General features: G+C 32.3%; 2 protein-coding genes and 1 non-coding gene across 4 annotated transcripts; 1 reads left to right on the top strand and 2 right to left on the bottom strand.

Annotated features, from left to right (window-relative positions):
* Positions 1-1,183: 1,183 nt before the first annotated feature.
* LOC100500522 (uncharacterized) lies at positions 1,184-2,191 on the bottom strand. The gene is made up of 2 exons (NM_001248639.2): positions 1,985-2,191; positions 1,184-1,829 (listed from the first exon to the last, which is right to left on the bottom strand). The coding sequence occupies exons 1-2, from the start codon at positions 2,077-2,079 to the stop codon at positions 1,610-1,612; spliced, it is 315 nt and encodes a 104-aa protein (NP_001235568.1). The 5' UTR covers positions 2,080-2,191; the 3' UTR covers positions 1,184-1,609.
* A 3,576-nt stretch (positions 2,192-5,767) lies between these two features.
* On the bottom strand, positions 5,768-10,814 carry LOC100306478 (3-oxoacyl-[acyl-carrier-protein] synthase, mitochondrial-like). 2 transcript variants are annotated; one of them, XM_026124794.2, is made up of 14 exons: positions 10,500-10,814; positions 10,202-10,425; positions 9,378-9,485; positions 9,218-9,289; positions 8,974-9,060; positions 8,243-8,394; positions 8,092-8,172; positions 7,925-7,958; positions 7,748-7,814; positions 7,583-7,659; positions 6,789-6,849; positions 6,583-6,665; positions 6,354-6,425; positions 5,768-6,201 (listed from the first exon to the last, which is right to left on the bottom strand). In XM_026124794.2, exons 1-14 carry the CDS (start codon positions 10,606-10,608, stop codon positions 6,031-6,033), a joined length of 1,398 nt encoding a protein of 465 aa, XP_025980579.1. In that variant the 5' UTR covers positions 10,609-10,814; the 3' UTR covers positions 5,768-6,030. The 2 variants fall into 2 exon arrangements, with proteins under 2 accessions (XP_025980579.1, NP_001350205.1); NM_001363276.1 differs by having other exon boundaries at positions 10,202-10,431; positions 10,500-10,813.
* A 398-nt stretch (positions 10,815-11,212) lies between these two features.
* Positions 11,213-13,010, top strand: LOC100783710 (uncharacterized). The gene is made up of 3 exons (XR_005887829.1): positions 11,213-11,322; positions 11,428-11,820; positions 12,605-13,010. It is a non-coding gene; the product is annotated as an uncharacterized protein (transcript).
* Positions 13,011-13,806: the final 796 nt, after the last annotated feature.

The following is a 13,806-nucleotide window of genomic DNA, read 5'->3' as shown; positions in this document are numbered from 1 at the left end:
CTTTATACTATGTAAGGATAAATTCTGTTTTTTTATTATGCGTAAAGATTTTTATACGATCAAGTAATTAAAACTTATTTTACATATATATTTTTATTAAATTATTCTTATTTCTTTTAATTTATCATTTAAAGCAACGCACACAAAGTTTCTACCCCACTCTAGTAGTAAGAAAAGATTCTATATAATGATTCTACTCAGACTCAAGTTGTAAGAGAAGATTTTATTTGAATAATTAAAAATCATTTATCTTATTTTCCTATTACAAATTATTTTGTTTCTCTTTAATTTTACATATTATTTTTTTGTACAAGTGTTTTTTTTATTGACTGTGATTAATCGTTTCTAAATTTATTGATTCCTTTTCACTACTTGAATCTGAGAGGAAAATATTTACATAAAGCATTTTTTAGAATAAATCTAATGAGACCTAAAATTTATAATCAAAGGTAAGTCTCAAGACTCCTTTTTTCCTAGCTTGCTTCTATTGAAATTTTTTTTCCATAAACAACTTAATACAATATTTTATTTCAAATGTGTTATTGATTAGGTGACATCGGATTTGAATTGGGGAAAAAGGATTTGCATTAAGGATGACATGAAGTCCATGTCTATACAATAATAACTCCATTTATAAAAACTAAGTCCACTTTTATTTTATATTTATTTTAATCATGGATTTATTTGTTTTAGAAAATACATTAATCAAATATATTATTATTAATTTTTATGATGAACTTTCAACCAAAATTTTTCTGTTAGATAATAACCCACCAATAAATAAATTATACTAATAACATGTCAAACAGTTTACTAGTAAAGCTGACGAAATTAAGTTCCTGCACATGAAATAATGCCTCAAAAACAAAAACCACTAAATAAATGAGTTTTTTTGTCGTCACTAAATAAACAAGAAATAATATTAAAGTTTAATGTCTATAATAATTTCAAATTATGCTTACTCAAAAATATCATTTAATCACAAATTATAAATAATTATTTTAAAAATTAATAAATTTAATTTACCGTTCATGCATAACGAATTATAATTGAATAATTGTGTAAAAAAAATTGTACTTAAGCATTATCTTTTTTTCTCATAATATTATATTTTTATTAGAAATTTTCAACAATTATTTAATATTTTATGAACGAATCATTAATTATGAAGAAGTAAGCATAGTTAATATAGAAAGCCAGTGCATTTTATAAATGTAATCATTTTCCAAACCCAACAAATTCCAAACCGAATTCCTTCAGATTCATGAACATAAATAATTAAAAAAATCTCATGGATAAATTGATGAGTCAAAGAAACATTAAAATTTGTATCTAAATATCCAACTCTATAAAGATGCTTGGTTTGAACGGGACAAGCCTTTGACTAATTGGTTCCTCTTTTTGACTAAAACTACCAATTCCCAGCAAAAACCAACCCCACCACCAGTCTTCCACAAAATACTAACAATATCCAATGAAACTGTGAAAGAATTACTAGAACGAATAATAATTTGATGAATGAAAGTTCTAAAACTAATTTAATACTAACAATATCCAAGGATGAATGATGAATGATGAGTGATCCAAAACACTAGGATGATGTTGATTCTTAAGAAGAATTTGGTGACTCGAATTTGTAGTACTTGTCCACGGCAACTGACACATCCCAAGTGCAATTGAGTCCCTTTGGTATGGTCACAAGATCTCCAGCACCAAACTCCACAAACTCTGATGACCCTTTTGGATATGCCTTTACCTTCCCTTTCAGCAAATAGCATGTCTCTTCAGCATCAAACTTCAATTGGTACTTCCCTGGAGAACAACCCCATCTTCCATTTTTTTAACAACAATACAACCCCCCCATCAAAAGAAGAAGAAAACAAATAAAAAGCATGAAATGAAACTTTATATATGTGCATGTTATGAATAAATAGAACAAAAAAAGAGCACAATAAAGAGATGAAAATAAAGAAAAGGGGCATACTTTGGCCAATACTTGATGTTCAATTCGGCTAGGCGTGACTCTGGAGGATTGCTTTCAATGGTGATTCTAAGATTTGAATTGGAATCTGAAGCCATGGAAGGAGGGGTTGAGAAGAGAATAAATATCACTATATAGTGAACAAAGTTGACCACAACAAAAGCACAGTGAGAAAAACTATGCTCGTGTTGTGTTTTTGTTTGGTTGGATGAATGTGAGATTTTAAAGAGAAAAATATATAGAGGAATCTTTAGGATAAGAGAGACCTTGAACTATTTTGAGGATGTTGGGTACCCTTATTTAACAACCTACCTATCACATCATGCCCGCTATGCATCACTATTGTTTTTCAACGAAATCATTTAATGCACCTTTGCTTGGTGGAAACGTGTAATGGGAATGGAACTAGCCAACTAGGGAAGGCTTTGATTAATTAAAAAGTAAATAAATAATAAATATGATAAAAATATTTGTTGAATACAAACATTTTAAAATTTGTTAAAATAAAAAAAATTCTAGCATCCTTAAAGCAAGTCTCAAAAAATTCTTCCTTGAAACAATTAATTAGATACTATTTGATGTCAGAAAATCCGTTTTTAGAATTAGTTTTACTAGATGACAAGCTTTGCTTTTATGTTTTGATTTTGACATTGTTAATATTAAGAGATATAAAAGGCTACTTGATTTTCTTACAATAAAATCTTTACATGTCTCAATGAGTTTACGACCATGTCGAAAGATTAATATGACTCCCCCTAAGTTGTAGGGTACTAACAACACTAATGAGCTCTAAAAAGACTCTAAACACCAATACCTCCATCAGTTTCAACACGTGTTCCACTAAGGTCAACCACTTTATCCCTCTACAATATCATCATACTTTGATAAAAAAAAAAAAAAACAAAAAAAAAACACCTCTAATATCACTAGAACCCAAGCTTCTTCATCGCCCCCAAATCAAGCATATATATATATATAACCATAAGCTTATCCTAATAATGATAACTGAGAAAAAATGGATAAAAAAATTCCCAAGAGAAATAGCTCAAAAAAAATCCTCACAACTCAATTTCATTATATTCCACATGAATCCTGTAAAATTAGAAAATTTTACGAGTTCATACTAGTAGACACATATTCAATAGAAATCCATCAATATGAGGATCCAAATGGTCAAGGAATACTGTTTTCAAAAGATTTTTTTTATAAAAAAAATCCTTTTAGTTCACGTTGGGATCAAGACCTTTATCAAACCACGACTTTAACACAATTTTTCCTTCAAAATTAACTTAATTATATAGGCACCTGTATACATTCATTTATCAACATTGTTGGTTTTTTAGATAAAAAGGGAGATTTTCCTTCAAAATTACACTTACTTATATAGACACCTTTATTCCTAACCGTCAGAAACAAACAAACCAGATATATAAATAACTAAAAGAGAAGTACAAAAATAAGGAATCACAGTTCACAAAAAGAAAAAAAAAACATTAAAGAAATCTATATATAGTTGAGAAGACCTAATATATTTCTATAAAACTCTTATATTATTCATAAAATAAGCTCTTAATTTGACATTAATACTACGAATACGTACTAGCCTTCAAATGAATCTATATCCTTCCTTCAAATGAATTGACGCTTAGTGTAAAAATAATTTGTTTTGTGGGAATGTTCTTTATTTATCGTTAGTTGTTCGGTGATAAACCACCGTTAATTTGTTGCCTTTTTTTCCTACCATATGTCAACACTGGTTTTATGTGTCTAAGTAATAGACCACAAATGCCAACTCTCCCTTTCTATGACAACATCTTCCCTTTTCTACTGTAGTATTTGAAAAAAAGAAGAAATATGATGGGGAAGAATGAGAGAGAAGAAAATGAAATAAAAAAGAATATTTAATTTATTTAAATGGAGAAAAAGTCAGCAAAAAAGGATAATTGTTCTATTTGTTTATATAAAAAATAAGGAGACATATTATACCGTTCTTGTATAAAATAATGACAATATTTTTCTTAATCTTGAAAAAGTTATACCCTGTGAGAATCAAACTGGCATTTAAAATTTGTTGAGCGCTTTCTAGTGAGACCAACTACATGTTGGTGGTAACTTCTATATTCTAATAATATCTTTTATACGTTTTTAATTTTATCATTCTAAAAATTAAATTTCAGACTATTAGAATTTTACAAAAAAAAAATAAAAAATTTCAAGAATTTAATTTCTGGAAATAATTTTTTTATTTTTTAGAAATTTATTTTCAGAACACACTTCAAACTACTGAGAATAAGTTTCTGTTGCATTTTAGAAATTACTCAGTTTCCCTTAAATTCACGTACAATTCCGGAATTAAAGACAAAGATTCAGAGGATAAAAACATTACGAAATTAAAACCATTCATCCAGGGTGTTCCCACCATTAAAACCATAGTGGCACCTCTGTAATAGTGTAGTGTCACCGATGTGTCACTCCTAATCAACCTTAGTGAGAAAAGGTAAAAAGAAGTATACATATGGCTTTCTGTTCGTTCATTCAAGCTCGTACTGAGACGCGAAATTTTTATCCATAGGTGCACGAATGTATTTTTTTTCACCCCTTACACAACAAATAAAAAATGTATATATTACTTTTTTTTCACCCCTCTAACGGGAAATTTGATTTTAATTAAAAAAAAATATAATCTATATGATTACTTTTGATGTATAAGGAATGGTATTTTGGGATTATTTTTTTTTTTTGTTAAAACGTGGGGATTTAAATAGAAAAAGTGAAGGTGAGAATAACAACTCCCACCAGCTTTTATTTGACTGATAATTTCTCCATCCTTCCCTTTTATGGGCATGAACTTGTGAGTGGAAAGGGAGTCTTTTTTATTTTGGCCGGGGGGGTTCACATTATTCTATTCTCCTCGTTGGAAGGAGATGAAGAGTACAAAAAGAATACATACATTTTTTTTTTCTATTTTATAATATCATATTAGGTGAGTGGTATAACTATTTTATGCGTGTTTTATTATTTTAAATATATTTTTTTCCTTCCCCTCCATGAAATCAAACAAATCTTTCTAAAAAATCATGTGAATTTTAATTTCTCTCTCTCTCTGCAACGAAGGGATGGATGATTGTTGGAGCTAAGGTGCAACGATGGGGAGAGAGGTATTTAGAACTGTGCAGGGTATATCTGAAGCAGAAACATTGGAATAAAGAAGGTGGTGTAGATCGTTAGCCAAAAAAGGATTACACGAAGGCGTCTAACCGTACAAGACATTCAATGCAAAAACCATATCAACATAGTTAAGTACAAACCGAAGAAGGCGAAGATCGTCACCAACACTAAACTAAAATAAATAAATAGAATTATAAGAATGAAAAATAAAAAAAATATTAAATTATAAGAACTAAACATATATTTAAGCCTAAAAATAAAAAACAACATATAGTGATCCACCAAGAGTCTCAAAATAAAAATATCTATCATAATAAAAACAAAAACAAAAATAGTAATTACTTCTTTTAAATATTTTAATTAAATTCATTAAATGTTTTTTTAAACAATGCATTTAAGTGATAAAATATAACTTGGATTTTCTTTTTGTTAGTCTACACTGCAGTCATCCTTCACTTCTCCACTAGAGACAATCACATTCGAATTGGATAGAATTACTATAGCCAGCAAAATTCTCCCTTTGACTATCTAAGCAACTGTATTACTAGGGACTCAACTAATATTGGATTAAAAATTGCATTCTAAGTTTTACTATAAATTTTATTTTCAAGATAAAAGTTTTTAAACATAAATTTGTAATTGGATTCAACGTTTTATGAATGGCATTCAAAGTTTTTAACAACGCTGTGTTCCAAATAGTTAAGAGTTAATAGCATTCAAAAACTAATGAGCAAAAGTAACAGCAGCATCAAAATGTACATGGCAAAGCATAAACTTCTAGCACATGTACGCTGCCAAGAGCTTTAGGCAATTAAACTCTCCTCACCATGACACAATCAGCTCGTTAAATAATGCGAATGGAATGAGATGCAACTGTCAAATCAGTCCGAACCAGTGTGAGCAAAAAGTAGGGACGCATTTGTGCCTCCAAAACCAAAAGAGTTTGATATAGCAACTCTAATTGGCATTTCTTCTGAAGCAGACAATGGCATGAAACTATCACCGAACACAGGATCAGGCTTAGTTAAATTAAGAGTTAGTGGAGCAATTCCCTGTTATAAAAACAAGCATCAAAGAAACCATTCTATTATATTAAGCATACAGGGTCAGGCTCTAGATTAAGCACAAAAGCTACAGTATGCGTAAAAATGCTTCCCCACAAGTTGATGCAAGTGGGCAAAGTAAATAAATAAAAACTGCTTACATGCCGTATTGCCAAAACTGCAAAAATTGCTTCAACAGCTCCAGCAGCACCTAGGAGATGACCAATAGCACCCTAAAAAAATTGCTTCGGTTATTCATTGTTCTCCCCATCCAAATAATACAAAAACTAAATGGCATCTCACATAGGTGAGAGCTAACATCTAAGAAGCAACCAACACTTAGATTATACGATCAATCAGATAATTTGTTCGTCATAAAGCTTGCTTTACCTTTGTGGAGGAGAGGGCTAAAGCAGATGAGCTTGCACGGTCAGAGAACATGGTTTTGATAGCATTAGCTTCTATTGCATCGCCTATATAAAGAATTCTGGTGAGATAATTTACGACAAAAACACAAACTCGCAGAGATGAAATATTCAAAAATAATAATATTCAAGCTTAAATTTCTGGAATCAGGAAAGGTCCACTTGACTTGCCCAAAGGTGTAGATGTAGCATGAGCATTTATGTAATCCACTTCAGAAGGATGAAAACCTGACTGCATATCATGAAAAAGCAATCATTTAAAATGATCGTCTAGACTATGGCAAAGCCTAATGCACAGAGCAAACAAAAAATACAATATGGCACAAGAGTTTAACTTATAGTTATTTAACTCTTCATTTCTGCTAAAAGCACTGAAGTATCTACTCTTTAACAGGATAATCTCATTTCACTTTCAAGTTTAGCTAGCATCTAATCAATACTGATACCAATAATGGCTTGACCATCTTATCACTGTGACATAGCAGAAGCTTCCATTCCCTGACCTTGATAGATCTCACTTAGGGAGGGCAAGTGGTAGAGTTTGGATTTGGATTTGGATTTGGGTAAGGGTACTACTATAGTATCCATCCCCAAACTTCATTTAAGAAAATTAACCGTTCTTAAGACCCATACCTGCAATTTTTTATGGGTAATTACTCATACTAGACCTAAACTTGATTGATGGGTAAATATCCTACCCATTGTAGGTAATTTTTATGGGTACCTATTGGGTCTTGGTCTGATTGTCATCCCTAATCACAGTAACAATGAAGTGAAAAAGGGAGTATGTCTGTACATTTATGTGACAATAATATGTAACAAAACATTGGAGAGAGAAAAAAATAGACAAAGAATGGCAGGTCACACCAGCAGGACATGCACAAACCAAAAGTTGGCAGCTCGGCCAACAGAAAACCTCAAATGATGCATGAATATACAAATCATTACAGGAAGATAAATGACACCTGTCTTAAAGCACGAGTCATGGCCAAAATGGCTCCTCTCCCATCACTAGGAGGTTGAGTAATATGATATGCATCACCTAGTCAAAATCCACACGAAATAAGTCAACCAAATATAAAACTAAGGCTAGAAGAAAATCCTGCATATCCTGCAACAAAACAAACTACCTGACATCCCATAGCCTCGAACCTCTGCATAGATTTTGGCTCCTCGATTTTTTGCATGCTCAAATTCCTAAAAGATAGGAGAAACATATAAATAACAAAGATCAAATATTATAAATAAAGTAGGTCAAGAGGAATATAGGGATAGATGATAGATACACAATAAATTATTTAACCAACCTCCAAGACCAAGACTCCAGAACCTTCACCTATCCTGAGTAAAAGTATAACTTTGATGTAAGCAGCAAGACAAACAAACCATGAAAACCAATAATTTGTGGTCAGACAACAAATACATTATTATAATGAGAACCAAGTCTACAATGTTGTTAACTTGTTATACTTACACAAATCCATCTCGACCACTATCAAATGGCCGGGATGCTTCTCGTGGGCTTGAATTATATTTTGTTGTCAAAGCTCGAGACCTGCAAGTCTCCAATATCAGATATAAAATATCAGAGGGAAAAAGGATGCAAGGCATTGGTCATAATTTACCTGCAGAATCCTGCAATTGATAATGCATCAATGCTGGACTCTGTGCCTCCAGCTACCATAACATCTGCATCCCCAAATTGAATCATTCTCATTGCATCACCAATAGAATGTGAACCAGTGGCGCAGGCAGTGACTGCAGCATGATTTGGTCCCTATATTCCAGAATAGGAAACAAGTTCTTGACATGCTCAGGATTATTAATGATTACAAAGATCATAGCATAAAGCAATATTCTAATAGCTCTGCAACAACAATAGCTTTACTATCTTATTTTTCTGATAATTTTATGGACAAATGTTATAAACTTATAATTGTTCTACCAGGAGATATATCATATTATTATGTTTTGAGTAACCAATCTCTTAAATCTGATTCACATATAATTACTCATCCAAATTAACATGAAGGAAAGCTCTTTTTCAGAAGGTTGTTATTTCTCATTGGATTATGATGTTAGAAATTATTATAAGATGAAGAAACATAGAAGCAACAAGATGTATTCCCTACATCTGTTCTACGGGAGGTCAATTCATTCTGCAACCAACAAAATAATTTTCATCTTGAAATCCATATATATATATATATATATATATATATATATATATATATATATATATATATATAATATGAAAATGCAGTTGCCTGCCCAGCACTCCAGCAGCTGAAGGAGGCTAGGTGCTCATTCATATTTGTAGTATAGAATATCAGTCAGTTGAAAGTAGTATCTTCACCTGGAACCCATATTTCATGCTCACATGACCTGATGCCATGTTGATCAATATCCGTGGGATAAAAAATGGACTAAGCCGACGAAGGCGCTGTATTCAGGGAAGAAAAAAGTGAACATCAAATACAGTATAGTTTATTTAAATTACCAAATCATTTTGCTGTCATAACTAAAAGTACTTGGAAAAAATCTTAAACAGGGAAAGATCACCAAAGTTCTTCAATACCAGTGAGTTTCAACAAACTGACCTTCTCGCAGATCAGTTGTGCAGAATCCAAGATGTCACTAACGCTTCCAGTTCCCCCACCAATAGACACCCCCTGATAGTTTTTGAAGTTAAAATAGAAGTTACAAGGGAATAGTTGTCAAAAAATGATTTGTTATTACCCATAATAAAAAAAAGCATACCGTTCTTTCCTTATCTTGTTGCTCAATGGGAAACCAATTAGAATCCTTGAGAGCTTCATCAGCAGCACATAATGCATATGCTATAAACCTTGCTATTGATCGATGGTCCTAAGGGAAATGTCACAGTACTACAATGACATCAATAAGCATAATAGAAATCCAGATCCAGCATGTGCAAGTAAAAACAAAGCAATGCCAGAAGACAACATTAAAAACGAGAAGAAACTACACAACACTTAGCTAAAGGTTAGTGGTTACTTTTCATGTTAGCAAGTTTTGTCCTTCTAATTTAAAGAGAGCAAGCAACCACGATTTCATCCAAAAATAATTTGACTTTTCTTGTTGGTAGAACATTTAGAAATTAAGAAAAAAAAATTTTCATGTTCCAGGAAGAATATAATCTGGTAGATTTGTTTTAAGATGCAGCTGATATAAAGCATGATTATCTGCAAAATATTGAGTGTATGTATACAGTCATATTTTCAACACACAAATTTATATTAAAACTTCAGGCACAAACATTACAGTAGCTTCAAGTTATCAAGAATATATAATAGTTGATATTAGCCCTTGAAATTTTTTGACAGTCATGCATGACAGCCTTCATGAGCTCTTGACAATTTATAATTCTATTTCACTAACTTGTTTAGCATAACACCTATTGCTGCATTGCAAGAATATCCAAATCGTAAACAGACAATTTTCACACCTAACTAGAGAGCCCTTTAATTAAGTAATCACTATAAGAAAAGAGATAAGAAAATGTGAATGCCATGTGCCAATGTAGGAAACAACAACAATAATAATCATAGAAGTAAAATAACCTTAGAATTGAGCCAGATTTGGTGGTCGAATTCGCCCGGATTGGTTCCGGTAGGAACAACAGCAGCAACCTTGGATGTCAACTGATCAAACGTACTCAACTGGGTTTCCCTATCAAAAGCATTCATCTTGAGGTCTTCCAAAGACAAAGCCCTTACCCCACATTCCCCACCAACGAGGCGCTTCCACGTTGTGTCCACTCCACAACCAAGTGGCGTCACCATGCCTAGCCCTAAAAGATCATCAAAATGAAATGTGCAGTGAAGTGAAGTGAGAGAAAGAGAGTTAGTTAGTAGTTACCAGTGACAACTACTCTTCGGGAAGAAACAACCGGAGGAGGAGGAAAACTTGAAGAGGAAATGGTTCGGTAAAAGGAATTGAAGAGTTTTCTGGAGCGCATTGTTGGCATATAAGAATCTGAAACTAGAATTCCCCAATCCTTGATTCCTTTCTACTACTCACTCGATTGTGCTGAGAACAATCTGAACAAAACGGTGCGTATTAAGGGCCCCTTTTTCTCCGGTTATCTTTAACCTACGACCCCATGCCTGATGCTCAGAATGCCACCCCTGCACTGCGGCTATTCTTCATCCGCTCTCTTTCTCTTACTCTTTATTATTCAAAATTTAAGGATTAAATATATAATTAAGTTGTTTTTTTTTTATAATAGAAAATTTAGGAAGTTAAAACATTCAAGTAGTGATATAATATCTCGTTAATTAAAATTACTTATAAAAAAATTATTGTTCATCGATTACTTTCTTCATATCTAATTATAAAAAAAAATTAAAAATTTATCTGTCTGTTTTTATAAGATTTTATTTAATTATTTTTCCTTCAAGCATTAATTAAAAAATAATTAAATAAATAGAAAAATAAAATGACATAATAATTTAGTTGACAGATTTAATTTGATTAATTAAATTAAATAATTTTTTAAGGAGCCTAAATTAGTCAAAAGGATTATAATTCTGATAGCTGGTATCAGTCACGATATCTTGTTTGTTTTATTGAATCTGAATTCCATTTGTTGGTGTTCTCGTCTCACTGCCGTACAATTATTCCATTTCATTCCTTCTCGATGGCTACTACTCAAGGACAAGTCATTACATGCAAATTAAAGGTTCTCTTTCTCTCTTCTCCCCATTCACTATCAAAGCTTCTCTTCTCTCTCTATCTTGTTATTATCATTTACACGTGAATCACTGAAACCGTTTTCATGGTGAAGCCGCGGTGGCCTGGGAACCCAACAAGCCATTGTCCATCGAGGACGTTCAGGTGGCGCCACCGCAGAATGGCGAGGTCCGTATCCAAATTCTCTACACTGCTTTCTGTCACACCGACGCTTACACTTGGAGCGGCAAGTTACATACTTACATTACACACATTCATTCGTACCCATCTTTTGATTTCATCTCAGCCTTTTTTTTCTTTTGCTTTGATTGGTGTTTTCTGTTTCTGGGTATAATACTTGGTCGGCAATTTAGAATAAAAATATGGTCTTTTTTTTTTTGGGTATCTACTTTGATTCATGCATGGAGGTTTTTCTGAATTTACCTTTAATTGCTTTTGCAGGATCCAGAAGGTCTTTTCCATGTATACTTGATCATGAGGCTGCAGGGTATGATATATGGACTAAAAAAAATACTTTTAGAGTATGTTTGGATAGAAAATTTTAACTGAGGAAAGTAATTTATCAGAGAATTTGAATATCGGTAATTTAGAATTCATTGTTTGGATGTTTTTTTGTGAAAAATTTAAAATTTTAGAATTTTAAAACAGAATTTTAAACAACTAAAAATCTGAAATTTCAATTTCCTTCTAAAAGGTGAGAAATTGAAATTCTCTTCTTCAAGAAACACCGTATGAGATTGTGGAACATCGATCGGGTCTAAGCGTAGAGGAACACGTATAACTAGCACACCAATCATATTTTTTCTTTTTTTTCACCCTCATAATTTTAACTTTTTTTTTATCCAAATACAAAATTTTGAAAATAAAAGAATTTCTAAAATTTAAAATTTTTCAGAATTTTAAATTCCTCCATCCAAACACACTCTTATTTTTTTTTTTTGTTTTCCATGTGTATTCTTCTTCAAGGTAATTTTTTTTTAGAACATGCCATTTGTTAGTTATGTTAAAAAAATCAGTTTAGTAAACTCGAACCCACAACCTCTTTTTCTTCTCTTCTTCTTTCATTCTTCTTTAACCATTAGACTGTCAACCTTATATCTTAAACTTGTTCCAAATATTAAATGTGGACAGTGGTTTGCCACATTAGGAGAGACTAACTCTTTCTGCTAAACCAAATCCTTATTGGTCAATAGAGTAAGTTTTGAAGTACATGATAAAAGCATTTTTACTTTGACACACTTGATTGTTGATGTGAGTTTATGTTGGTGCAGGATTGTGGAAAGTGTTGGAGAAGGTGTTACTGCAGTTCAGCCCGGTGATCATGTCATCCCTTGTTACCAGGCTGAGTGTGAAGAGTGCAAGTTTTGCATATTAGGCAAAACCAATCCGTGTGGCAAAGTTCGAGCCGCCACAGGGGTAGGGGTCATGCTGAGCAATCACTAGAGTCGCTTCTCTGTCAATGGAAAACCCCTCTATCATTTTATGGGAACCTTCACATTTGGTCAATACACTGTTGTTCATGACGTTAGTGTAGCTAAGATTGATCCCAAAGCCCCTTTTGACAAAGATTGATCTCAATACTGAATAACCGTATGCTCTCCATTAATTGCACACCACTCCAGCTGTTTTGATTAATAAGATAATAAGAGAAAAAATGTTATGCATTTGCCAGTTTATAGTAGTTTTATACCATTATCTAATCACAAACTATCATATATAATAAATTTGTTTACTTTTATAATAATTAAAAAATTACCTCAAAAACCATACTAACGAATCGATGATTTGTGATGATCACTAAAATCTGAATAACATGAGCAGTTGAGCACGTTAAGTTGTGCAGCCTGCAAAGTCCAAAGGTCATCATAGTTGAACTTCTTGAATCCCAATCAACATATTACATCCAATGAGCACCCAACGAACCACAAACCCACACACAATACAATTGCAGCCCAAGGCGATAAGGGTATTGAAAAACCAATTCGAAACAAAAATGGTTTTAAAGAACCGGTTATGAACTAAACTTGTTCTGAACTGGTTTCGAAGTGGTTTAAGAGCCAAACCAGTTCTGAATTGATTTTCAAACTACTTTTTTTAGAAAGAAAAAAAGTTTTGTTAACCGAATTGATTTAGAAAAACAATTTGCTTAGAACCAAACTTCTTTTGAAAACAAATTAAGTTTGTTTTAATGTAACTGACTCGACTCAGGTTCAGCTCAAAATCATTCGGGTTCAAAGTGATTTTTTTGCACACCCCTAGCTAAGGGTCGCCTTCCTGCGGTGTTAGCACCAAAACATCTCCCAAAGTGTGGAGTCAGCGCAGCAAAGCAACCAGGAAGAATTGTGGTCACCTAAGTCCTTCCAACAGCAATCCATTGCGCATATTTTTGGAACTAAATTTATTTGTATATTCAAAATTTAAATTTTGCAAGTTTAATTCCAGAATATACAAATACAATTCCAGAAGTTTAATT

This window comes from Glycine max, chromosome 13, assembly GCF_000004515.6.
Source record: "Glycine max cultivar Williams 82 chromosome 13, Glycine_max_v4.0, whole genome shotgun sequence".
Taxonomy (NCBI): domain Eukaryota; kingdom Viridiplantae; phylum Streptophyta; class Magnoliopsida; order Fabales; family Fabaceae; genus Glycine; species Glycine max.
This window is presented reverse-complemented; position numbering and strand designations above follow the sequence as displayed.

Coding starts and splice junctions, on each gene's coding strand:
- LOC100500522 (NM_001248639.2), bottom strand. CDS start 2,079: ATGGCTTCAGATTCCAATTCAAATCTTAGAATCACCATTGAAAGCAAT. Junction 1,830..1,984: donor AACATCAAGTATTGGCCAAA/GTATGCCCCTTT, acceptor AAAAAATGGAAG/ATGGGGTTGTTCTCCAGGGA.
- LOC100306478 (NM_001363276.1), bottom strand. CDS start 10,608: ATGCCAACAATGCGCTCCAGAAAACTCTTCAATTCCTTTTACCGAACC. Junction 7,815..7,924: donor CTGGAGTCTTGGTCTTGGAG/GTTGGTTAAATA, acceptor CCTATCTTTTAG/GAATTTGAGCATGCAAAAAA. Junction 6,850..7,582: donor TGACTCGTGCTTTAAGACAG/GTGTCATTTATC, acceptor CATGATATGCAG/TCAGGTTTTCATCCTTCTGA.